The sequence below is a fragment of the Cydia pomonella genome, chromosome 14 (genome assembly GCF_033807575.1).
Source record: "Cydia pomonella isolate Wapato2018A chromosome 14, ilCydPomo1, whole genome shotgun sequence".
NCBI classification, from domain to species: domain Eukaryota; kingdom Metazoa; phylum Arthropoda; class Insecta; order Lepidoptera; family Tortricidae; genus Cydia; species Cydia pomonella.
Window position 1 is genome coordinate 15,875,828 of NC_084716.1, and position 27,971 is coordinate 15,903,798.

Below are 27,971 nucleotides of genomic sequence, written 5' to 3' on the forward strand. Positions count from 1 at the left end.
GAAGAAAGTTCATAAATTAGCACGTAGCGAAGATGTGTTCCACTTTGCGTTATTTAATGAGGTACAGTCCGCCAAAGAATTACATTGCTTTAGGATTTTGTTTTAGAACACTTAGCAAAGTGAATTTGAAAAAGAGGTGGATTGTCAAAAAAAAAATTGTAGCCAGAGTAAATTTACTGCCATCTTTAGACACATAATTAAAACTTTTAGAACGCCATTTGATTTTGATCCTTATTTGTTCGCTGATATGTGATAAATTTGTTAAATATCAAAAAGTGGTTGTATCTTACCGGGCACAACCCAAAGGTTGTGGCGCCATCGCTCGAAACGATACATTTGGCCTTTGATCTATTAGATGGCGTCACTTTTTGATATTTAACAAATTTAACACATATCAGTGAAAGAATAAGGATCGAAATCAAATGGCGTTCTAAAAGTTTTAATCATGTGTCGAAAGATGGCAGTAAATTTACTGTGGCTACAAAGTTTTCTTTCACAATCCACCTCTATTTCAAATCTTCTTTGCTTTTAGTAAAGGACAAGATATAAATACAACATTTAAAGTTAACAATGAAAACGTCATAATAATAAACTGTAACAGATACCACACACTAAACAAAAAGTGACCAAGTCCACCAAGGACACAGTGATCAAGGACGTTAATCGCGTAAGCTGAAGACCCGGGTTCAATTCCCACCTCGGCCACCGGTGGACTTGGTCACTTTTTCTTTGTATCTATTTCAGTTTATAATTTACATACCTATGTAGTAGTGTGACTACCATAAATACAAACAAATCAAAAATATTGTATAAAATATTTTTTTGGTTCCTTAGTTGAACTTCATAATTAATTATATTAATCTGTAAATGCATATATATTATGATCATATTTAACGGCCCAGGTCCGGGCGTCAGAAACTTCGATTTATATGATGGATTATCATTGATAACATGATGATATCGTACTGCACATATGTATGTAACATTCCAATTCCAAATAGTAAAGAATTATCTGGATCTGAACTCAGACCGTACGAGGCATAATCCGTTTGTATACCGTGTACAATTTTAATGACCACAGGAACTTATGTATGCTTAGTGCCGCAGTGATTATGATGCGGATCTCAAACGTTAGTTAAGAGAAAACAGACCTAGTCTAGTCTGGAGTAGTTCTTAGCAGGTTTGCAAATCGCGCCTTAATTTTAAATATGTCAGACTTTGACTTATTAGGGCATAACTTCAGGTAATACCGTTTTTATAATTTCATATGCGCGACTTACGAGGTGAATGACAATGCAAATGGCGAACGCGAGTATGTGAATGCAGGAAAAATGGACTCGCTGTTCACCTAGAACTCGCACGCATAAAATAGTAAATAGTCCAGGGTAAACGAATGAGTTTGCTAAGATGACTTACTAATACCCATATACGTATGTTATAAATTCCATGACAATTTACAGCATTTCTTCTTCTTCTTCTCCCGAGCCTATTTCCCATGTCTCTTGGGGTCGGCCCTCCTAGTCCTAAGACGCCATTCTGGGCGTTTTTGTGCAATTTCGGGTTTTAAATCCTTCGTTTTCATGTCCTTGGAAATGGTTCCCATCCAGGTCGTCTGACGGCGACCTGGACCTCTTCTTGGTTCTTCGATTTCCATGACGACCCTTGTCATATGCTCTTTATTTCGCCTCATGACATGACCGTACCATCGTAGGCGATTTTCCTGGAGTTTGTCAGTGATACACGCTACTTTAAAAGTTCCCCTTATGTGCTCGTTCCTGACTCTATCTTTGAGCGTTACACCGCCAGACCACCTTAGCATCTTCATTTACAGCATTTACTTTTTGATAATTTAATTTAGCAAGTTCAAAGTAATCACAGTAAAGTAATAAGCAGCACAAAGTGTAGAGAACCAGGCCGCTAACTAGGTGTTAAATCACGCGCGAGCGAATGTTTACTGTGATTTACACTGTGAGCGCACTTAGGCAGAGGACATAGACATGAGCAACGTGTGACATTGACCTGAAGCATATTTACTTAATTCAGACGACGCATTGTAAATTTTGGCGTCTAGTATCTTGATTTATCTTAGCAATTATAACACTCATGAAAGTATTGTTTGGTGAACTGGTTATTCATGGCATCGATTTCATTTCTGTAGTTGCCGTTATACGATTGGTTAACTTTTATAGCAGGGGAAATCGTATCTAAAATGCCTCCCTTTAAACAAACATTTTCATTGTACAGGCAAATGGGACCGATTCAAAGCTCTAAATTTTCCATGTGGATTAGTCTAAACAGACACTTCAATTATGTAGTTGTGATTTTTCGTTTTTTTTTTACTTGAAACCCGGTAAAACCCGTTATGCCAATTGCGACCTTATAGAATAAGCTAGCGCAAAAGCAAATCAGCATCAATACGCGTGAAGTATCGGGATGAGCGCAGGTTTCGGCAAACAAGCAAGCAAGCAAGCGCTGCATTTTTAGAGCATATATTTAAATTTGCTTCCCCGCATCCCGCTCCGCGTATGCGTTTAAACCGCGATGTTACGCAAACAGCGGCGGTCGCAGTTTCGCCGGCCACGTAAATGGGTTTACGTTGAGACAATTCGTCTACACCCTAATTGCCTTCAAGCTGTCTAGTTTCAGAAAGAAAATAATTTACGGATTTATTTTTCATGTAAGATGCATCCACAAGATTGGCAAAGTAATTAGATTCAAATTTTGAGTTGTTTCCACATGCTGGCTGGTAGTATTGACTTTTATATAAGTGAAAAATAAATAGAAAATAATATTATAGGACATTCTCACACAGATTGACTAAGTCCCATAGTAAACTCAAGAAGGCTTGTGTTGTTGGTACTCAGACAAAGATATATTGTAATACTTAAATACATAGAAAACAGCCATGACTCAGAAATAAATATTTGTGCTCATCACACAAACAAATGCTCTTATTGGGATTCGAACCCAGAACCTTCGGCTTCATAGGCCATACCCGTCTCTTCAAAATGATGATTTTGAATAATAAATATTTAACAGCGTTCGTTTTAGTATTTTCCTCGCGTTAGTCGAGTGAACATGTTTGTGTTTTACTCGGTAGCAAAGTCTATTTAAACCTCGTGCCTTGAAATCGCAACGCTCAACATTCCACGTTTCTAACCTACGTTTCTGAAGTCATTATAATTGATGATAATGACGATGTATATAATGATGATTGTCTAAATGTGTATCAACTGCAATAAACCCCACCATGAATTAACATCGAATTACCACTTACGCTTGTTATACATACCTAGTCATAATTGTTATACTAGGTAATAACAAAAAACTAGCTTTAACCATCTACTTCACATACGGATGATTCCATATGATTCAAGAAATTAGAATTAAAATGTGTGCTGTTAAATTAAAACATCCAATCAGTGTTCATTTCGAGTTTTTGTTTTTAAATTCACACTTCCACTTCACTACATTTAACTATAACTTTTTATTCAGAATAAATATTGTTTTGTTTTAGTCAATAAATGTGCATTACACTTTTAAATTCCGATTTATCGAAATCATATGGAACCCTCCTCTATGTCAAAACCGCGGGAGCGGTTGCACAAACGAAATTGAATTGAACAAGTGATCCTTTTCTTGGGCTCTCTATTTGATTGGTCGCTTTGTGTTAGACATCCAATACACTCGGCGACTCCACGTTTTTCGCTCTATTTTATATGCGTCTGGTTTTTCGCATTTAGTTACGCGTAAATTGAAGTGGAGATACTAATCTTAGAATACTTAACATAAATTTACTACGCTCCATAGCGCGCTGACAAACCTTAAGGGTGGATTTCTGAACTTTTGTCAAGGACCAAGTCTGTACTACGTAGACGGATCTAAATAATGAGTTTTACTTTTATATTTTATGTGCGTAAAATGCTTGATTCGAACATACAAATTGAGGATACTTGTACTCATTTTGTTAACATTTGTCCATGCATCTGACTAGCATTACCTACTTATAGACCTGAACGAGCGAAATGCGTTGCGTAATATCACAATTATTTATAATAAATCGTCCAAATCGATATTAGTTGAGGATAAAATAATACAGTGTAATCTTTGGTCTTATAATTTGTTTAGTGATACTCACTGTAATTTCTGACTCCTCTATTAATCTATCCATTTACGGTATTTGATTGCTGACTTAATTACATAACAATTTTGAAAAAAACATGTATTGAACTTTGATTTTATATACTTATTCTTCCCTTCCATAAAATTCTTTTATTTTTTACAGGTTACTTCGCTTTCACAAAATTGAATAAAACCGTTTGCATGTACTGACAGCTCAACATGATCATGCTCATAATGCATCGGCGTGCAACATGCAAGCCATAAACACCGTGTAACATATGTTATATGTGATTATCATGGCAGGGTATCTATTTGGCATGCATCTCAATTCTATGTAAGTAAAATTAGAGATTAGAGTGTTCACCTACAAACTAAACTAACAGATTTATGAGACAACTAGTGCTCATCTGACATCTCCGGGACCTCGGGACCCGGGTATGTCCTTAAACTACGTCCAAAAGAGAGGTATGGGCATTGTGAATGTCATCTCGCCTTGTGTGGTAGGGCACAGCACAGCAGATGTCATTCCAGATCTAGAGCAGAGCCCAACTGGGGAAGTACCTCCACCTTACAGAAAACCGCAGCCAAATAACACTTGACCCTACTCATAGTGTTGTGTTCCTGTCGGTGAGTAAGGTTGCCAGAGCTCAACGAGGGGGGTGGGGTTAGGGTCGGCAACGCGCATGTAACTCCTCTGGAGTTGCAGGTGTACATAGGCTACGGAGACTGCTTACCATCAGGCAGGCCGTATGCTTGTTTGCCACCGACGTAGTATAAAAAAAAAAAAAATCTCCCGTATTAATTTAGTAAATAAGTGCGTCCATTTTTTCAATTATGTACAAGTTTAGAACTTGTATTAGAGCAGTGCCCAAATGGGGAAGTACCCCACCTTTCAGAAAACCGCAGCCAAACAACACTAGACCCTACTCATAGTGTTGTCTTCCTGCCGGTGAGTAAGGCTGCCAGAGCTCAACGAGGGTGCGAAGTGTTAAGGTCGGCAACGCGCAGATCTTTGCATAGAAGTCAGCATTAAAAAAAAACAAAAGTAATTGTACTGTATTGTATGAATATTCGAAATAACAGTGTTATTATGATCCGGTAGACAAGGCCCACGCCCCGCACTTATAATGAAGTTGATTTAGATATAGTTCCTGCCCTCCTCGATGACGCGCAGATTTATTCATGATACTACCAGTCAAGGCACGCATCGTTGTAAGTGACACGATATATAAACACTGGCAGTCACGTAAAATGACTAATGGAGCAGAAAATAGTATTTTACAGTACACATGGTGCTCCTTTCCCGCATACTGCGGTAATGAGCACTTTCCGTGCATATGACGAAACTGTAAGGAGCCAATATGTACTGTAAAACGTTGTAAGATACACTTGCGAATAGGTAATTCGCAACGAGTGGTGATAAATTAAAACACGACCGAAGGGAGTGTTTTTAATCAAGACGAGTCGAGTTTTCCTATTTTCTGCACTTCTATCGTAAATAACTATTATACAATCGTGATATAATATAGAGCTTTTCAGTCGAGTACAGTGTTTAGGCAACGAAGTTTGCTGAGTTGCCTAAGTAGGGTACGAGATTAAGAAGCTTAATTATATCATTACTGTATACAAGATTTTTTATACGAGTCATCTAAAATAATACTTTTTTTTACTATAAAACCTTAATAATTAATACAAATTGGTAAGTATCTCAGTAGACAAAAATGTAGACACAAACGCGCGACTCCCGCCCCGCGCCCGCTTAATTTCTATGGGAGCGCGGCGGTACGCGATTAGTATTTTTTTTACAGATGACTACAGTGTATCGAAATAAATCTTATAGTTGAGTTAGCCCATACATGAAAAGTACGCAATGATAGTTTGGTATACGAAATCTTAATTCAACCATTACAGTGAACGAGTTGAAAAAAATATCTTTGCCACTTAATCGTGTATTTAAAACAAACCAAAGCTTTGTGAATCCCCCAAAGGCTGGTACAAAGGTACAATTACTGGCATCGCTATTAGGTGCACAAACGTATCGTCGTAATGGCAGCACTTCAAACGGACTCAAAGAAATCATTATTCCGCGAGCTCCCTCCGCGACCACTTGGAAACATACGGAGGGGTGGGTATGAGTCGATGGTTTGGATATCGATATACTTAAACTTCATCGGAGATGATATAACTCACATCTTTTATTTGACACAATCACCGTTAAGTAAGGTTGCCAGAGCTCAACGAGGGGGGTGGGGTTAGGGTCGGCAACGCGCATGTAACTCCTCTGGAGTTGCAGGTGTACATAGGCTACGGAGACTGCTTACCATCAGGCAGGCCGTATGCTTGTTTGCCACCGACGTAGTATAAAAAAAAAAAAAAAAAATCTCCCGTATTAATTTAGTAAATAAGTGCGTCCATTTTTTCAATTATGTACAAGTTTAGAACTTGTATTAGAGCAGTGCCCAAATGGGGAAGTACCCCACCTTTCAGAAAACCGCAGCCAAACAACACTAGACCCTACTCATAGTGTTGTCTTCCTGCCGGTGAGTAAGGCTGCCAGAGCTCAACGAGGGTGCGAAGTGTTAAGGTCGGCAACGCGCAGATCTTTGCATAGAAGTCAGCATTAAAAAAAAACAAAAGTAATTGTACTGTATTGTATGAATATTCGAAATAACAGTGTTATTATGATCCGGTAGACAAGGCCCACGCCCCGCACTTATAATGAAGTTGATTTAGATATAGTTCCTGCCCTCCTCGATGACGCGCAGATTTATTCATGATACTACCAGTCAAGGCACGCATCGTTGTAAGTGACACGATATATAAACACTGGCAGTCACGTAAAATGACTAATGGAGCAGAAAATAGTATTTTACAGTACACATGGTGCTCCTTTCCCGCATACTGCGGTAATGAGCACTTTCCGTGCATATGACGAAACTGTAAGGAGCCAATATGTACTGTAAAACGTTGTAAGATACACGTGCGAATAGGTAATTCGCAACGAGTGGTGATAAATTAAAACACGACCGAAGGGAGTGTTTTTAATCAAGACGAGTCGAGTTTTCCTATTTTCTGCACTTCTATCGTAAATAACTATTATACAATCGTGATATAATATAGAGCTTTTCAGTCGAGTACAGTGTTTAGGCAACGAAGTTTGCTGAGTTGCCTAAGTAGGGTACGAGATTAAGAAGCTTAATTATATCATTACTGTATACAAGATTTTTTATACGAGTCATCTAAAATAATACTTTTTTTTACTATAAAACCTTAATAATTAATACAAATTGGTAAGTATCTCAGTAGACAAAAATGTAGACGTTTAATTTCTATGGGAGCGCGGCGGTACGCGATTAGTCATTTTTTTTTATAGATGACTACAGTGTATCGAAATGAATCTTATAGTTGAGTTAGCCCATACATGAAAAGTACGCAATGATAGTTTGGTATACGAAATCTTAATTCAACCATTACAGTGAACGAGTTGAAAACAATAGCTTTGCCACTTAATCGTGTATTTAAAACAAACCAAAGCTTTGTGAATCCCCCACAGGCTGGTACAAAGGTACAATTACTGGCATCGCTATTAGGTGCACAAACGTATCGTCGTAATGGCAGCACTTCAAACGGACTCAAAGAAATCATTATTCCGCGAGCTCCCTCCGCGACCACTTGGAAACATACGGAGGGGTGGGTATGAGTCGATGGTTTGGATATCGATATACTTAAACTTCATCGGAGATGATATAACTCACATCTTTTATTTGACACAATCACCGTTAACGAATTTACTGCCAGCTACCTGACAGGCGGGCGCACAGTCCGTAGTCCCTTTAGCTACGTACCTACGGGTTTTCACACATTCAAGTATAACACTGTCGGCTACGCTCGTAGCGCGTAGCACTCGCTGGCACTGGATGTCGTGGGCTACGGTTGTAGCACTACGCCGTAGCCGAGGCAAAACGATAATGTGACATGCGCTAAATGGATTAATACATTTTAACCTTAGAGCACAATTCGTTCTGATTCGCTATAACAGCACGACACTTCTAATTAATAACTACACATGAAAACGACGCGTAATGTTAGATATACAGGGTGATATAGATCATACTGAGCATCTTTTACTATGGGACCGAAATTGTAAAAAAAAAATTGGCTGTTTCATACATTTTGACTTTATTTTTTTATCGCGATCTCGGGGTTGGTCTCATAGTAAAAGTTGCTCAGTATGACCTATATATTCACCCCGTAAATTATTGCAGGTGACTAAATAAACACCCGTTATTCACCAACATCTATGAAGCAAGCTATGACTCTGTGACTCGAAAACTCTCTTGTAATAGATAAAAATAAAGTTTTATAAAAAAAAAATACTCAATTCAGATCCTTTATTCTTTTTAATTGTAAAGAAAACAATTAGATAATAAGGCAGCCAACACAAATGATTCTACCACAATCAACCAGAAAAACTAAATTTTAAATACTGCTTCGTCTGTTCCCGAAAGTTATGGATTCTGATCCTAATTTCTGGTTTTGACTAACGTCCCCAAAATGTTTCGATGTAGTTTAGTACTAAAATTGCGGGTACATATTTTTGCAGAAGACAAAAAAGAATATTAAATTTGTGAATGATTCTAACAAGATAATATATGTATTATGTGTATTTCTATGTAAGTACATTTATTCTAAGGCTGTGCAATAAACAGGATATGTATTGTATTGTACGAACCTAAATATGTATGTCACAGTTACAGTCATATGCTACGACTCGCAAGGCGAATGACGAGGTTAAAAGTGAACACATGGAAAAACGGAGCCCTCGCTATTTACCTCATCATTCGCGCCGTCACTCACACGAATATGTAACCGCTGTTATGGTAATTTATCGATAGCGTTCCCCTCCCTAAAGCCAGGTACGCTCCAGCGCAGGGTAACGAAGCTAATCTGTACTCAAGTGTCGACAATTTGAGGCGTAACAACGGAAAATAAGCGTCTCGCCTTTAATACGATGTACGCTTACAATCTACAACACAAGTAATGGTCTCGGTTTCAATTCATTAAAATGTTGCTCCAGTTTTGAGAAACATTAATTGCTCGTTCCGGGTCGTTCCTGATGCAAAGGCTGTCTATCGACATTCAATGTGGCAACGCGACGAGCGTGATGGGCAGTTTTGCGTGTCTAGGTTTAGTTTAGTTTTATATCTTTATCGCCTAAACGATTTTCTGTTGCCGGATATTTTACCTCAACTAACACATACTTATATAGTTTGTAATGTGGGTAAAGGATGACTCACGCTAGAACGGTCTAGGTCGGGGCCGAGGAGTCCGATACTTTCGGGCTTCTTTCGGATAAAAAAAGTACTTAAACTTTAATGAGAATAGTTTAAATAAATAGTATTGTATAATGATATTATGTAATAGTTTTAAGGACTTGAAACTATTTCGTAACTAATATTTTTTTGAAAGAACATAAAAACAATAATCTGAATGATTATAATATTAATAATTATTAATTTGCTTTAAAACCTTACTACATATGAAATCGATTAAAATGCTTGACTATTACTGTGCAGTTCTTTATAATGAAATAAACTTAGGTAATTGATTTATTTATTCAAGAAAAATATAACTTATACACGTACGACTTCGGAGTCCCTCCTCAATTTAATCCGCGCGTAAAAAACAAAGAAGAGTAAATCACATTATTACCTCACACTCGTGACGAAATTAATATCAGAACGCTACCGTCTCAATTCTAAAAGGATTTAAGTACATTAAAATATACCTATATTTAAGTCGTTTTTATTCTTAGATTAGCAGAAACGTACGTTATTGTAACGCGCGTTCGGCGAGATATTTTTCCGCTATAAATTAAAAGGTTTCGAGAAAGTTTTTTTCCCTTATTTTTTGCGGCAGTCGGTTAACTTTGCGACTTCATTTTGGAAATTGGACGCATAAATTACTGTGTAAATGGTTTTTTCATGTATGTTACGTTTCAGCTACTGTTTAGTGCGTAAGTAAGGTTAATATTAATACAGTATTTGTAATAAAAACGACTAGTAGGATTTCCCTTAGAAAATTGCATTTGCTTTAGAGAAAAATATGTACCTAACCAAACCTAACCAAAGGCGTACAACCCATACATAATAAGGTGTCAACACATTACCTACTTTTTTAATTACCAATTTAGGTGGGTCAAAAACTTTTACCTGACATTTAAAAATAAATGTTCTTATAAAAAATGATCGTGATTCATCTTTATTGGCATGTTCTACTTCTTTAAATTTGTATGATAAGAGTCCCAGAAAAATGAATCCACCTCGTTAACTTTTGTAATGACTCCGATTTTCCCGAACGTTTATGACCCAAATATATAACGTAATGATCTACCAAGTGTGTCACTATTTTATCTTAAACATGTATTCTTTTGAACTTGGCTGTACATAACTTGGCTGGAATAGAAATTTCCTACCTTGAGTACTTGCTATCTCTAACATTTACTTGATAGATATCTTGATAGTAATTTGAAACAAGTAAAACGAAACGAACGTCATGAAAGTGAAGGAAGCGAAAGAGGTATGTCAGGATCGTAGCAAATGGAAATCCGTGGTCTCTGCCTACCCCTTCGGGAAATAGGCGTGATTATATGTATGTATGTATGTAAAACCATTTTCTTGAGATGAAATTATTTTATTTTGTTTTATTTATGCCGACCTGTCTGGCCTAGTGGGTAGTGATCCTGCCTGTGAAGCCGATGGTCCCGGGTTCAAATCCTGGTAAGGGCATTTATTTATGTGATGAGCACGAATATGTGTTCCTCATCAAGTCATGGGTGTTTTTTTTATGTATTTGAGTAGTAATAAATATATATATTATATATATCGTTGTCTAAGTACCCTCAACACAAGCCTTATTGAGCTTACTGTGGGACTTAGTCAATTTGTGTAATAATGTCCTATAATATTTATTTATTATTTTATACAAATAATTGCATAGCGAACGTGAATATTTAGCGAATGATTGGCTACTTATTGACTGGTAAAGAAACTTTTATACAAACTAAATGCTGATAGGGCAAATGAACAATATGATCAGACGTAGAAGTTTTTGTGGCAAAACGAGTGTTTGAAAAAACTTAAACATCGTTAAATATATTATCGATATACATATACATATGCACATAATACAGGTACCAATGTACGGAATATTTTCGTTTCGTTAAACACACGACTTTTGCTTTACTGAAAATAGTCAGAATTATCTGTGTATTTTATATTATTCCGTTAATTTTCTTCGTCGTTGTTTTGTTACAATTTCAATAAAAAAATGTATGTTTCATTATGTTTTGATGGGCCACTTCGTGATCCTCTTCCTGGGGATACGTATGATGCTTTCAAGTATAAAAGTTTTGCCCTTCTTCACAGGTTTTAATCAACTCATTTTATGTTAAAACATTCTTTCGCTTATCACAACGTTTGTTGTGACAGACGCCAGACAACTCTGCGTGCCAAAAGTATGTTTCTGACGGGCTTTCAGTAATTGTCATTATAACTAATATTACAATTACCTAATATGGGTACACTGTATTAGCCATACTATTTTATTAACATCCAAGCAAAACTTGTTGACATAGACTAGATAAAATGTTTAGCCGTTACGTTGGTAAGCCTGGAATAATACTATATGATATAAAAGCTCATTTCTAGCTCGATGTTGGAAATACATAAAGTTTACTATTACTGTTTCGTCCAGTATTATTGCAGTTTACCATTTATCAGCTATCGTGACCTATTTTTATCGTACATATGATTTTAAAGCAAAAAACGTGAACAAAATAACGGAATAGTATGGGAATTGACAGAAACACACGTAGCATTTTTGCCATATTTGGCCATATCAAGCGCTGTGATCGTTCCGGCTTCCCCCACCACCCGCTTTGCACGCTTCCAATACAGTGCTAAAAGAATATAAAACGACCAATATATTAAAGAAGACATCGAACGAGTTGTGTATTTTGACGTAGCTATCTTCATTTCATAAAATATAGGTAGGTATATAGGTTAACGGTAACGTTAAAGTAACATCGATAACAGACATATATTTCATTTTGTCAACAACTTTATTTTGCCACAAAAACTTCTATATACATAATGCATGTGCAATTTACCTGTACACTTGTGTTTCCCTAATGTCAGGCCTTTGTACTATTTAACTGTTGTTGTGTAGCCATTGGTGAAATCCTACTCAACACTCTTATTTTGATGGCCGTAGCTCATCCTATACAGGATGAAAAAAATAATGGGCCCTGGAGGGAAAGTACCTTAAAACCTTAAGTTGGCTTTACTTAAAAAAAACATTCTTTTATTTTTAAGAAAAATACAACTGCATTCTTAGATGTTTTACAATTCGCTTGTCTAAAAATATTTTTGTGGTATAAATTTTCGGTTTTATGGATAGTTTTTTACGTTAGACGAGTGTAAGACCTAATGTGTCTTGGGGAAATTTTAACATTAACATTAACTTTATCGACTAGTGGAATAAAATAGCGAATATTTTTTTTTTTTTTGGATTATTTAATCGGTTTCATTCCCGGGCGAGACAAACGTTTTTTTTTATTGCAGTTTTGTTTCTTTTTAAAAATAAATAAATAAATAAATAAATATTATAGAACATTATTACACAAATTGGCTAAGTCCCACAGTAAGCTCAATAAGGCTTGTGTTGAGGGTACTTAGACAACGATATATATAATATATAAATATTTATAAATACTTAAATACATAGAAAACATCCATGACTCAGGAACAAATATCCATGCTCATCACACGAATAAATTCCCTTACCAGGATTTGAACCCGGGACCATCAGCTTCGTAGGCAGGGTCACTACCCACTAGGCCAAACCGGTCGTCACCAAACCACCGTAAAAAATAAAAGAATGTTTCCTTTAAGTAAAACGAGCCGACTTAAGGTTTAAAGGCAATTTCCCTCCAGGGCCCATTCGTTTTTTCCACTCTGTATATTACATATTCAGTATCCTAGGTTTTACAAGTACCTAAACTGAGCATGAATACAAGTGGCAGATATTTGTCAAGCGTAGTCTGCTCCGCTACTTTTGACGCTGACTATACAAGTAGGCGGGGAGCCTTTGGCATGCGGCCATTTTTTGGATATTCTTCAACAAAGTTAGAAAGTGTCTAAATATTTGCTTATTTTTCTCTCCGCTACAACAATCGAAACCAAACAGCCATTCTTTCACTTAAAAGACACAAACATTATTCATTATCAACATTAGTTACTACTTTAAAGCTAAGCCATCGTCTCTCAGTCAGTCTTAGTTTAAGCTAACTTGCGGTGAAGTCTAGTGTTTAGAAAAAGATACAATGTACTCGTACCAAGTGAAAGAACTAAGTTTCAGTAACGAGAAAAAGAGAACTTGGATTAAATATGCTATCGCCATAACTTTATTGTGCTGCGTGTTGGCGTCTACTTTTGTGCCAAATTTTCTTCTACACTATGCAAGCAGTAATAAATATCTCCCGCAGCACCACAGATTTGCATCAGACCTGAAGCATGTATTAATTTGGACGACAAGTGAAGATCATTCGTACTTCGATCACAACGAGGGACAGAAAGATTTTGTGAGACAACAGTGCCCGATTTTCAACTGTTATATTTCGTACAACAAGAGTTTGCTCAGAGGCGATGTTCGCAACTATGACGCTGTTGTTGTCGACATAAGAGAAGTTTTAAAGTCTTACATGATTCAACCTTATCCTATTTTTCAACGTTCTCCTCATCAAATTTACGTGTTTCATGCTTTAGAGCCATCAACAAAATACTCGATCTGCAATCCCAATCTCGATCACTTCTTCAACTGGACATGGTCCTATAAACTTAACTCTGATATCCCGCATCCATTTTTCAACATCCATAATTTGAAAAGAGAAATTATCGGCCCTAAGATAAATATAACCTGGCTTGATAAGTTAAAACATGATTCTAGAAATAAAGATTTGATAAAGCGGAAGACAAAATCAGTCGCTTGGCTATTAACAGAATGCACATCGAAAGTGCTACATGAGAAGTTTGTAAACCAATTCCAAGCTGAATTGGCCAATTATAACTATACCTTAGATGTTTACGGTGCTTGTGGACATCAAAGTTGTTCTGAGAAAGGAAAATTCAAATGTTACAAGATGATAGAGAAGAACTATTTTTTCAGTTTAGTAACAGAGGAGATCAACTGCGAAGATTGGGTGACGGACAAAATCATTAATACATTGAACCACATCTCTATCCCCATAGTTGTCGGACGAGCTAATTACTCGAGGTACATTTTGAACTTTGCTCGTTAAAATTTACGATAGTCAGATTGAAGTTTTTAAGTAGCGGTCATTTGAGTTTATTTTCATAAAGTCTTAATTGCTTAGTATCTCTTCTTCGAGTTTGAACCTTACAATACCGTTAATAACGTTCACAATACATTAAGTTTTCTTACGAATATAAGCTATTTTTTTTTTTTTTATACTACGTCGGTGGCAAACAAGCATACGGCCTGCCTGATGGTAAGCAGTCTCCGTAGCCTATGTACACCTGCAACTCCAGAGGAGTTACATGCGCGTTGCCGACCCTAACCCCACCCCCCTCGTTGAGCTCTGGCAACCTTACTCACCGGCAGGAACACAACACTATGAGTAGGGTCTAGTGTTATTTGGCTGCGGTTTTCTGTAAGCTGGAGGTACTTCCCCAGTTGGGCTCTGCTCTAGATCTGGAATGACATCTGCTGTGCTGTGCCCTACCACACAGAGCGAGATGACATTCACATTGCCCATACCTCTCTTTTGGACGTAGTTTAAGGACATACCCGGGTCCAATATTTTCAAAGATCTCATCTCATTTGGAAGACCATTGGTTTCTACTGATTGGAATTAAAGTTACTCAATGAGGAAACTACACTTTCGTTCAGCTACAATTTTCAGATAAAGTACTATCTTAAACTTTTAAACCTCCTGCTTATCTGTATATTTAATGTTAATCCTATTGTGAAAACTTATGATTTTTGTTTATGTAGGTTTAATTTTAGGTAAGATATAGAGATTAATTATCTCAATTAATTTTCATAACAGCATAAGTAAGTTTAATTCCCGTTATCTCCTTTCAAGAACCGTTTTCCCTGGAGGCCAAGCCAAAATGATAATCGTAAAATGACAAACGCCAAACAAACAGAAAAATTGTAACGGGATGACAGATGTAACGAAAAGTCACGTGATTAGTTCCATACATTACATAAATCATAAATATCGGTTCTATAAACAAAGTGACACACACACACTACCATTTAAGCTAGTTTTAACTTATCCTACCTATCGACTAAGTGGTTGTTACAAAGATTTCAAAAGCAAAGATGAAAGGCCCGTTCATATAATTCCGACCGAACATTTTCATTTGGTGTACCTCGATTGAATGCTACAACGCGATTGGTTGATGAGTTCGCATCACGTGCACGATCCGTCGCAACTATTTGCGTTCGATACGTAAGGCCTTTACGAAGTAATATATAAGTCTATAAATTATTTTTTCAGCTTCCTTCCTCCCGGCTCCTACATCGACGCAAAAGCACACACAATGAAAGAACTAGTTGGAATCATGAACTACCTCATGACTTACCCTGATACCTACTCTTTCTTCTTCGACTGGAAGAACCACTATTACTACACGCCTCGCCCGAAGAGCTACCTCTGTGATCTGTGTAGTAGGCTCAATGATAACAATAAGCCTCAATCGCTGGGTGATTTGAGGAAGTGGTGGAACCCGAATTATAATAAGAGGTGTGCTGCTATGAATGATCCGTTCCTTGAATCGGATTATGATCAATTATAAATAAATGTATAAAAATATTTGTGTTTTATTAACAACACAAAGCAACACAAAGGTTCTTATATACAGATGTATAAGCATGACTTATGTTATACTTATGTACAACGGCATTCACTTTTAAAATAATTTACGGAAAACGAAGTTCGACGAATGCCATCGAAACGGCTTTGACAATGGAATCCGAATCAATCACGCGTAGTGACACTATCGGCAGCAACGATGGCGACCATAGGTTGGAGCGAGACACAGCGATCCGACCTTTTGTTCCCACCTATGGCCGCCGCTCGCCGCTGCCGCCGCCGCGCGATGTCGTGGCCGGGCCGTATGAGTATAGTGTGCTAGGATAGCCCAACTAGTGTGAACACGACCAGCGGTAACGTTGAAAGCGAACGCAGCCGACGCGCACGAATGAGGATAAACCGAGCGTAGTCTACACAATTTTAACCTGAACCCTGTTATCCGTGAACAAGATGCATGTAACTGCGTCGAAATATGAGTTCAAAAACAATACAAAAGGTCAATTCCGGTCGATATAAGTCTAGTGAAACGACTTTATTTTTAGTCGGGTAAGTCTTACTTGCTTGACAACATTAATTATGCTCTGGTAGATATAGTTAAGACTAAATTAAAAAAATCTTTCAGAATCGTTTTCAAAGCACGTCTAGTTTAAGTTTGCGGTTATATAAAAATACACAGTGTATATTAAGTCTATCGAATCGTAAGTAGCATCGGGTCCATGTTACTACACTATCTTAGCAATAACAGTTACCTCTTTTACTAAGAATGGATGACTTTATGCTAAAACGCAAAACTCTTAAACAGGTTAAAGACAAAAATGAATCATTATTCCTTGCATTGCAATTCATAAATAAAATTACTTTTCCTAGTTTTTAAACCCGTACCTACCCAAGTACCCATAGTACCCGTACATCATCATTTATACATACATCATCATCATCATCATGTTAAATCTAGATAAGATAAGATAATCTTTATTGGTACCGTACTGGTACAAGTCAAAAAACAATATCTACTCGTATCAACAATATCTAGTATATACTTACCAAGGATCACTGATCTACGCCGTGGATAGACGGACAGACAGATGGATATAGCAAGACTATAAAACATTATATATGACCACAGAACCTTAAAACCGAACATTTTTTTTGTTATACCTCAATTCAGAATTAAATTAAGAAGCGTATTATGTACGTTTCGATTCTAAATTATTTGCCGCCATCGTGATTTTGCCGCCTAATCACGTTAAATAACTGATGGGCTCCCGGCTCCCGGGCGTATCAGTATCACTGTTAGAAAGTTAATGCAGATTATGATCGATGACAGCTGGGATTAAGGGTGTTAGGTAGCTTTGCCGTCAACAACGGGAAAAGGTACTCGTCAAAACAGTAGGTACGAAATAATAACAACAGTTCAGTTCAGTGATTCAGTTCAGTTGAAATAATAACAACAGTAATTGCTTAGAATGCTTAGATAAATAATTTAGGTACTTTGATTTTTATCGTTTAAAGGTACCTTTTTTTAGTTTTTCGTAAATAAGTCGTAAACGGTGGCTCTTAGCGAAAAATGTTCTAAAACGCAAATAATGTAGGTATATAATTTTTTCTACAAGAAAGATCCCGCACATTTATTCGCTAGGATCAAAATTAAAAAAGATATTAAAATGGGAAAGATATTAAAATCAATTCTATGGTAATGTTTTTTTTTATATTTTTGTAAATAACGCGTAAACGGTGGCCAATTGCAAAAAATGTTGTTAAACATCAATAATCTACACAAAAACCTCTACAGAAAAGATTCAGTACACTTTTGGAGAGGATCAATCTGGGATCAATATCTAAAAAGATAATAAAGATAATTAAATCAATTCTAAGGTTCCTTTTCATTAGTTATGGTAATCAATTTTAAAGTCCCTTTTAAGTTTTTCGTAAATAATTCAACAATAATAAAATATTTTTGATTGGTAATTTCCGTAACACAATAGAATCAAATTACATTTGGATAAATATAATCTAAATTAAGTTTCTATATGGGTATATTTTTTGCAACGCGGCAATTTATCTTGAAACTACGTTTTAAAATTGCACGTTTTTCTGGATATCTCAGTTTCGGTCTCATTTGTCAACCCGGCAATTCAGCAGTGTATGGTAGATTGGCTCGCAGTGTTGGAGCCCGGCCGAACTCTTAATTGGGTTCAGCGGCCACCTGAGTCCACTAAATAGTTCCAATATTGCCCGTTATATGTATGCTTGTGCTTTTGGCACGTGTGTTGTCATCCAATAGATTTAAGATGCAAGATTTTAGTTTTTATATTGAATTTTTACACGTTTAAAGCAAGGACAGATGTCATGGAACGTCACGTAGACGAGACTATATTGACATGGGCATTGGGCAGATTCAAACCAAAACCTTAAAGACGGCCCGATTTCGATATAGACAGCATATCTTTAGGAATTGTTTGACGTATGTTAATGTTCGAATTAGTTGGTTCGATAGAATAAATCACGAAAACATCTAATTTTCATTTATTTTCAGTTGCGTACCATAGATAATTTTAGTATATAATAACTAGTGTTATAGCCGCGGGATGTGACGAACAAGATTCGAGTAATTGAAATAAATATAAATATATATATATATATATTAAGAGAGATCGCTTACAGCGATAAGACCGCCTGTTGCTACCTTTCTTTACATTGTAAATCTGTTTTTTAAATTTGTCTTCTTTGTGGTGCAATAAAGAATATTTAATTTACTTACTTACTTATTATCGGGTCAGAGGTGTAGGCTTAGAGCAGGTGTAGCTTTATTTGACGTTCATAAGCGCATTGTATATGCCTACTTAAATAATGTAATATCTTAATCTTTATATACTTATATATTTGACTCAGGTAGGTATTACCAATATAAATCTGTGGTATTACAAAGAATACCTACACAAAACTACCGTTACTTGATATCTAAGAAAGAAAATCGCTAAAAAACTTATGATAATCGACCGGCCAGACACTAGGTATCAATAAAAAACCGGTCAAGTGCGAGTCAGCGACTCGCACAGGAAGGGTTTCGTACCATTATCTATAAAAACGGTCGCCCATCCAAGCACTGACCCCTCCCGACGTTGCTTAACTTTGGTGATTGGATGAGAACCTCGAGATTGGAAAGAAATAGTAATTTCATTCTGCTATTTGTTGTTATAGCGGCAACAGAAATACATAATCTGTAGAAATTTCAACTGGTTCATTTCACGGTTCATGAGATACAGCCTGGTGACAGACGGACGGACGGACGGACGGACAGCGGAGTCTCAGTAATAGGGTCCCGTTTGACACTTTGGGTACGGAACCCTAAAAAAGAAATAATATTGTCATTCCCTCATTTTATTCCTGTTTTCATACTGAAGATTTTAATTATATCACTAATGTATACAATACTTCTCATAGAAAAAAATGTAGTACAAAAGATATAAGACTCGGCTACGCGCGACCCCACAGACACTATCATTAAAAAAAATTACAAGTATATTATTGTCATTCTCTCATTTCATTCCTGTCAGTACACTATCAATATTACTAGTACTACTAAACTACTTTTTACAAGCTTTTATTTAACTTGACCTGTTAGTATGTATGGGACAAATCTTGCAAGTTAAATTTGACCCACTTCCCGATTTCGGATGAACCGAAAATTTGCATACATATGTAAGTCGGGTGCCAATGCAATACTATGGTACCATCAAGCTGATCTGATGATGGAGACAGGAGGTAGCCATAGGAACTCTGTGATAACACAACGCAACCTAATTGTGTTTGGGGTTTTTAGAATTGTCTCGATGAGTATTAGTTGCCTGTGGAAAAAAAGTACAGTCAGCGATAAAAGCTTGTACAGTCGCCATCAGATATATGGTAGCGGCCAAGGTACTCAAATATTTCGGAGCAGCATTAAATTTCAATATATTAGTTACGATAGATAAGGTCTATAATATCGGACCATATAATTCGCCGTAAATTTGGGAGCAGCGACTTTTCAATTAATTCGTGACATACAATGAGACAAAGATATCGTAACAAACAGATCGTCAATGGTATCTAAGCAGTCAAGGTGATCATAAATATCGGAACATTTATGAAAAAATATACTGTAAATCCGTATGACATAGTACAGTCGCCATCAGATATATCGGAGCGGCCAAGGTGGTCACAAATATCTGAACAAAACCTCTATTGTCAAGGCGATAAAGTACATGTTCAGATATTTGTCCGCTCCGATATATTTGATGGCGACTACCTACACATTTGAATTCGTTACTACCTATATTGACTAAGTTGTCAATGTCAAGGATGATTTTGACGACTATTATGGATGAGCAAGTAAGTTTCTTAGACACATGAGATAATTTCAAGCAGCATTCTCGAAAACTGTATATTGATAGGTAAGCTAACGACACCAGTGCTCGATATTCACGCAATGATCGACACTTTCAACCTTATTTCATAAGTAATAGACGTGAACTACTGGTGTCGTTTATTGGGTATTAAGTTGTCGATCATTGGTATCACTACCTTATTCATATGAATATAAAAACTTAATATAAATAAAAAAACTGATTTAGTAGAAAATATTTTTATTTTAAGAATCAAACACGAACAATATTTACTTATACCATTAAAATAACCTTTTAATACGTGGCGTCGTGGCTTTTAATACGTGGTTCCCGGTGGCTCGGCGTTTAATACAGCTTGCAATCGTCTTCGCATTGAGCCGACCAGATTTTCACACACGTTTCGCCCTCTAAAAGACTCCCAAACGTTAAGAGCGTGGCGTCTTAAAGCATCTTTGGTGCGACACTGGTTTCCGTCCCACTCTTGCACCATTTTACCCCATAGATTTTCTATGGGGTAGAGATCGGGGCTCTTTGCAGGCATTTTTATGCGAGTCAGCACATCTCTGTGGTCATGAATCCATCCCTGAACCAAGCGAGCATTATGCACCGAGCTGTTGTCTTGCATGAATGTTATATGCTCATTGGGGTAAAATATTTGGGCAGTAGGCAAAAACGACTCCTCAAGTATTTCTTTGTAATCCACCGCATTCATACGACCTGTAATTTCTACCAGCTCCCCTGGGCCATCTTTACACATCCAGCCCCAAAATCCAATTGTAATACGCCCACTCTGGCGGTTAGGCACTACATTTTGCTCCAGATAACGCGTATTGTCTGGTCTCCATAAACTCATTCTGCCATTATCTGCTGAACAGAACACCTTTTCGTCCATAAAAATGACTTTATTAAAATTATGATTCAAATACCTAGCTGCAAATTGCAACCTGTCCTCTTTGTGTCTATCAGTTAGTGCCGGTTTCCTTGCTGGCACTCTATTTTGTAAACCACCCTCTTTTAGACGCCGTCGTATGGTACTGCTCGATACTTGGTATTGGTTTGCAAACTGGGTGGTATTTATGAATCTTTCTTCACGAGCTTGATTTATAATATCCATGTCTAGACGCCGTGTCGTAGAACGTGGACGTCCAAAAGATACATGATTCGACAAAGCTCCTTCTTGCTGCCATCTCTCCAGCCATCGATACACGGTGTTTCTCTGAAATAAAATTTTAATTTATTAAATCATTATCGTAATAACCTTTGCATTTAAATTCTGTAAGTATGTATAGTAAACAATACTTACTGCAACTCCAACTTCATTAGCTACGTCTGTTATAGGCAGACCATCATTCCGCAATTGTATAATTTTCTTTTTTATTTCAATATCTACGCGATAGGGTATCATGGTCGTGGGCAAAATTGTTAAAGATTAAAATAACAATTTTCGCAGTCTACTTTCGATAAAATATTACGAGGATAACAATTGCAGGAAGTTGTCAACGTCAAGAATATAGAAAACCAAGAAAACATGAAGAAATCAAATATCGAACGCAGTTTGAAGTAGGACTACGCGAGTTAAAAGAGTTCGCACGTGAAAGATAATTACCAAGTAGGTTCTAGTACTTGATCAACAATTCAAACGTGATAGATATTAGATACCTATACTAATCATTTTAAGTGCAGTCGCCATCAGATATATCGGAGCGGCCAAGGTGGTCACAAATATCTGAACAACGCTATTCTCAAGGCGATAAAGTGCATGTTCAGATATTTTGAGTGCCTTCGCCGCTCCGATATATTTGATGGCGACTGTACAGTCGCCATCAGATACATCGGAGCGGCCAGGGTACTCAAAAATATGCGAACAAGCACTTTATCGCCTTGACAATAGAGGCGTAGGGATGTGACGACCCCATCGCCCACTGGTTTTCACCAGCGCAATCAGTCAACGCAGGGCAGCTTGTGGCGAGCTGTTGGAGAGTAGCGACTCCACGTACCTGAGTGCCCCTGGGGTGCCCTGTCGGATGGTGGGACAGGTCCCCTGCCTCTGGCTTGCCTTAGCCGGCTGTCCAGAGTGGGGTCGTTAGAGCTTTGTTCTCGAGGGTAGATGTGGAAACCTACGTGGCGAGTTGGCTATATGTTTAAAGTCCAGTGACACCTCTCTACCCCCAGCTCCCGCACCGGTGTTGCCCTTGAGCCATCTTTGATGTCGCTTTTTATGGGGGCCCATCTTGCGGAGGGCGAGTCACCGTCTGCCGGAAATAAAATTGGATACCGTTTTATTAGGCAGGCGTCCGGTTCTTCATCCAATAGCCCAGTAATCAGTCCATACTATTCACCCAATAGCCTAGTACATTTTAGACTCCATTAACTCTCAATAGTCCTTACACCATGGTGGGTGCTGTCGCTTAGTGTACCCCTCTCTTTTCATTAAATTGTCAAAAGGGCCTCTGCGCGTTGGCTTCGGCTCCGCATACGCCTCCCAAAGGTCCGGAACACCATTGTTCCGTGGTCGGGAAAGACATACACGATAATAATAATGTAAAACGTAGCCTAAGAACGAAAATGAATAAAGGAAATAATAATGTTATTTTTATCCAAAAAAAAGCAAAACTACTTATAAGGTAGAATTCATAAATCCGCGGACTGATTTGACAGCTCTTTTCATACATTTGACAATCGCTTTGTATGCCAGGAGCTGTCAAATCAGTCCGTGGAATTATGGATTTTAACTTAGACGGGGAGCTGGCCACGTCAGATATGACACAATAATGAGAGCAACGAAACCCCTCTAGTTAGTTTGCAATACTATGCTTATTTCTAGATCCGGACATCTGGCAGCTGTAAAGTGGTGGAGGTAAAAGAAAGCAAATAACTTGAAGAAAATAAATTCTAGAGTTCTGGTTTTGATCCAATATTATGAAAAATTATGTAATTAATTAGATTATACATATAATATCTAAAGGTTTCGATTGGCGGAAGTAGTGCCAAATGATGTATAATGTAATTTTTGGTTACTCGCCTACTGTTCTTGTTTGCGCAATAATACACAATGTTTTTTGTTCTAATGTTAAAATATAGGCCCTGTTCTCTATAAATGACACAACTTTAGCAGTTTTTACCTATTGCGTCATTACTTTTTTTCAACTTAAAAACTTTGTTGGTCTGTCACTCTGATCTCCACCCATTAAAAGCTGCCAGATGCCCGGATCTAGCAATAAGGATGGTTATGCAATCTAACTGGACTGATTACAAACCTCTCATTATTGTGTCACATCTGACGTGGCCAGCTCTTAGACCATTACTTACATCAGATCTGAACCCATGACTTTGTGCTTTAACTTTTTCGACGCCATGTCAAACGCAAAACCTACCACTCAGATGCCACGACATCTAAATGTCAAAAATGAAGTTAAACTTTATGCGTGTGCATGTAGGACTATTTTGCTCTGTGGTGGGTGACCGATATATCGGTCTTTGGCGTTGGACCTGTGGTGCCGATATATACGTCTTTGGCGTGGAAAAGGTTAATAGTCAAGGGACTATCAATTACGCCATTAAGCATCTGACATCTGACATAATTTGACGAAATTAAGCTACTCATTCTACGCCCGCCAATTTTGACATTGCGTCGAAACAACGATTTTGTAGGCATTTAGTTTTGTAAAAAAAATTGTCTAATTCGAAAAAGACGGAAACATAGGTATTTTGTCACGATGACAAGTCCACACTCTTTTCGGTGAATGTCACAACAAACAATTTCGTTCTAAATTTAAAGTATTGATAACATAGTATTAATGCCTGTCTGAAACCTTATTTTCATGGGTCCAATCTTAACTACTTTAAGTTGTATTACACAAACTTAAGGTACATTTTCTATAAATGTTCCGATCTTTATGATCACCTTGACTGCTTAGATACCATTGACGATCTGTTTGTTACGATATCTTTATCTTATTGTATGTCACGAATTAATTGAAAAGTCGCTGCTCCCAAATTTATGGCGAATTATATGGTCCGATATTATAGACCTTATCTATCGTAACTAATATATTGAAATTTAATGCTGCTCCGAAATATTTGAGTACCTTGGCCGCTACCATATATCTGATGGCGACTGTACAAAAAATATTTTTTTTGCCAAAAACTTATTTCTTCTGAAAATAATTTAATTTGTTCTAATTCTTCTCATAGTACTATTACTGTTTACAAGTAATGCATATTTATACTAGTTGACTGTACGAAGCGAATACAAAACACCGTCAGCATAGACTGAGAGCTAGTTATAACCAAAAGTACCGCCAGCAGCCCCTCTGGTTAGCATACCGCCGACGCGCATATTCATCAGCCCCTACTTACCCACTACGGTATGCTAATGCTGCAGTCAAGGGGGTTGTGTACTATCGGCGCCTTTCAACAGATTTAAAAGAGGTTATTCTCAGTTACTAATATCCATAGTATTTAATTAATTATTTAAATCTTATTAATTTATAATGTTTATTTTACTATATTTATTTATTTAATCTTTATTGCACAAAAGAAAAACTTATAGAACAAAAGGCGGACTTAATGCCATGAGGCATTCTCTACCAGTCAACCTTTAGGCAAAGCAGAGAGATTGTGGGCGGTGCTACTTTAACAACAACAACCAAATATAATATAATAACATACCATACATACATACATAAATATACATACTTATATTTCTTATAATATATACATAAATAACGACAAAACATATAGAGCTACACATACATTATTATTTTTTCATTCTGCTGCTGCTGCTAGTTATATAAAGTTTTTTTTTTTCAAATTATGGAAAACTTTATTCGTAAGTCTATCTCTATCTGGCATTTTCAATTCAAATAAACAATATACCTAATGCGGGCCAGACCATTCGATTCATTTCATTCCTGTTTTCTTATCATTTCAATTGCTACACTGTCAATAGTACTATTATTGCTCAAAATAATGCATTTTTATACTAGTTGACAGTACACAAAGCGAAGCGTATACAAAAGTACCGTGAGTAGCCTCTCTGGTTAGCATACTGCCGACGCGCATATTCATCAGCCCCTACTTACCTACTACGGTATGCTAATGCTGCAGTCAAGAGGGTTGTGTACAGTCACGTCTGAAAACATCGACACGATCGAAGTGCCAAAAATATGTATACACGACCTTATAGCCCACATATTAGGGTAGTGTATATATATTTTTGGCACTTTGTCAGTATCGATACTTTTAGACGTGGTCTATCGGCGCCTATTTTCAACAGATTTAATGGAGGATATTATCGGTTGTCCAAATTGCTTCCTCAACCGACTGTGATGTGAAAAAAACAGAATTCGGAAAACCTTGAAGTGAAACCGCCTCGCGCTCACCACAATCACGACTGGCAGGGTCGCCATGTGATGTGGGAGATGAGTAACGGAAACACACGTTGTCTGTATGATGTTTATTGTAATACTACTTAAATAAGTTGGTTACATGCTTATATAGTAAGTAACGTGAGAGGCGAGCATACTCCACACTACACGACTACGGTCAGAAAAGTAACGAATTAGACTACGCGTCAAAAGTTCTCTAATAGCTTAAAAAAAGTACACTAGTGGCACTGTGAGCGCAAACCGCAATGAACCTAAACGACAAAATTTCCGAGAATCCCGAATCGACAAAAAGATCATCGAAACTCAAAATTTCACGAGAATCGGTTGAAAATTGCGACCTGAGGAGAGAGAACATCCGGATTTACGAAAGCATTTTTGTCTAAGCTGAAACGGACACCGTTACTAAATGCTTCGTTCAATAAGTCCTTGTATGTGGAACAATTAGGCTGTGGGCTGTGCTGCTTTAGAATGCAAACTGCGTGCATAGACAAGATGCCAATCATTCACGCTCCGTAACGTAGCGTAGTTATCTTCTCTAGCACTCCATATTAGTGCGACAGAGGCAGTCGAGTTTTTTCTCTACAGAGCGTTAACGATTAGCATCTTGTCTATGCACCCTGAACAGATTTATTTAAGAAAAGAGATACGTATTTGGAATAGAGCATTGTTTCATCCGCTTTTATTAATGATGGTTGTGCATTTGTACAATACCTACTATTTATTTCTCTCGCATATTAGACGAAACGGTTTAAAATGACTAAGGTTCACACCATCGTCCACACTAATAACTGACAATTCATAAACCATTATGTGATCTTAGTGATGAGTGTTGCTTGTACAGTCGCTATCAGATATATCAGAACAGCCAAGGTGCTCACAAATATCTGAACACGCCTCTATTCTCAAGGCGCTAACTATATTTTTGAGAACCTCTGCCGCTCCGATAAATCTGATGGTGACTGTACCAAGCTAGGTAAAGCGACAATAGTTTTAGCCAAGTCTGTGATCAACACCCTGTTGAATATTCGAGAAGGCTCGACGGTGAGAGACCGAATATGCCTGCTCAGGCCTTGTTATTACCCCATCTTACTGGGGCTAGCATGACATTATCAATTGGTATGCCTGATTATTCACACTGGTCCAAATCGAAAAAGTGGGACATTGATTATTTCGCTACGAAAAAACGTATTCGATAGGATATTGCATTAAAAAAACTGTCCAAATTCGAGTCAGACTCGCGCAACTTAAAATACATCATCATCATTCATGAGATCAGACGGACAGTGGAGTCTTAGTAATAGGGTTCCGTTTTATCCTTTGGGTACGGAACCCTAAAAATGCGTGTCAATAGTAAAAAAATACCTATAAAAATTACAATGTATGGAGAAAAATCATTAAGTTTTTTTCTTGAATACGAAGCCAAATACTAATTTTATATTCAATTATAATTTTAATTTATTAAAGCATTTAAATAATGCTAATCGTGCGTATTTTTATTTTTGTGAACAAGCTGCGGTTGTTTAAATACAGAGCGATTGAATTTTGTATATTTTAGTCCGTTGACTGCTTGGGTGGACGACATTTAGAAGATTGCGGGTCACTTCTGGATGAGACCGGCTCAGAAGAGAGGCATATGATGGTATTTTAAAAGTGATTTCTTAGAAAAGTGAGATAGTGCTAAAGAAGAAAAGTGAGATAGTGCTATAGATATGAAAAAAATGCATACAATAGGAAATTTAAATAAAGATATTCCTAAAATATTGTAGGTACATAAACTAAATATTAGGTATCCTAGAAAATATTCAGTTAACGCGTGATCCAAGAAAAATATCGTTGTTTAAAAACATTCCGAATGCTACGGTACCTGTAAATACTGTAGACAGTGTAGTATAAAATAATACAAAAGGTAAGAATAAAACAAAGGAATGAGTTTCTACATGCCATGTGGGCCATCACTAATAAAATAATTTAAACTGTTTTAAAACTTCTTATTTTATACATCAAAATGGTGTCAAAAAAGTGTCAAATGTTATATCTACACAAAGCTTTTAAGTAATATCAAAATGCCAAATAGCCTCACAGGACGGTACCGTCTTTCTTATATCATAAACTTATTCAAAACTTAAAATAAATCAAAGCACCCCAAATGCCCATCCTGAATAAACAACCCAA

General features: G+C 37.1%; 1 protein-coding gene across 1 annotated transcript; it reads left to right on the forward strand.

Moving 5' to 3' along the window:
• The first annotated feature begins 13,131 nt into the window (after positions 1–13,131).
• Positions 13,132–16,959, forward strand: LOC133525058 (alpha-(1,3)-fucosyltransferase C-like). Its single transcript, XM_061861278.1, has 2 exons — positions 13,132–14,457; positions 15,710–16,959. Exons 1-2 carry the CDS (start codon positions 13,508–13,510, stop codon positions 16,005–16,007), a joined length of 1,248 nt encoding a protein of 415 aa, XP_061717262.1. The 5' UTR covers positions 13,132–13,507; the 3' UTR covers positions 16,008–16,959.
• The last annotated feature ends 11,012 nt before the right edge of the window (positions 16,960–27,971 follow it).

Bases quoted from the DNA above. Each gene is read 5' to 3' on its own strand.
- LOC133525058 (XM_061861278.1), top strand. From the start codon at position 13,508: ATGTACTCGTACCAAGTGAAAGAACTAAGTTTCAGTAACGAGAAAAAG. The intron at 14,458-15,709 runs GTACATTTTGAA...TTATTTTTTCAG, and splicing joins GGACGAGCTAATTACTCGAG to CTTCCTTCCTCCCGGCTCCT.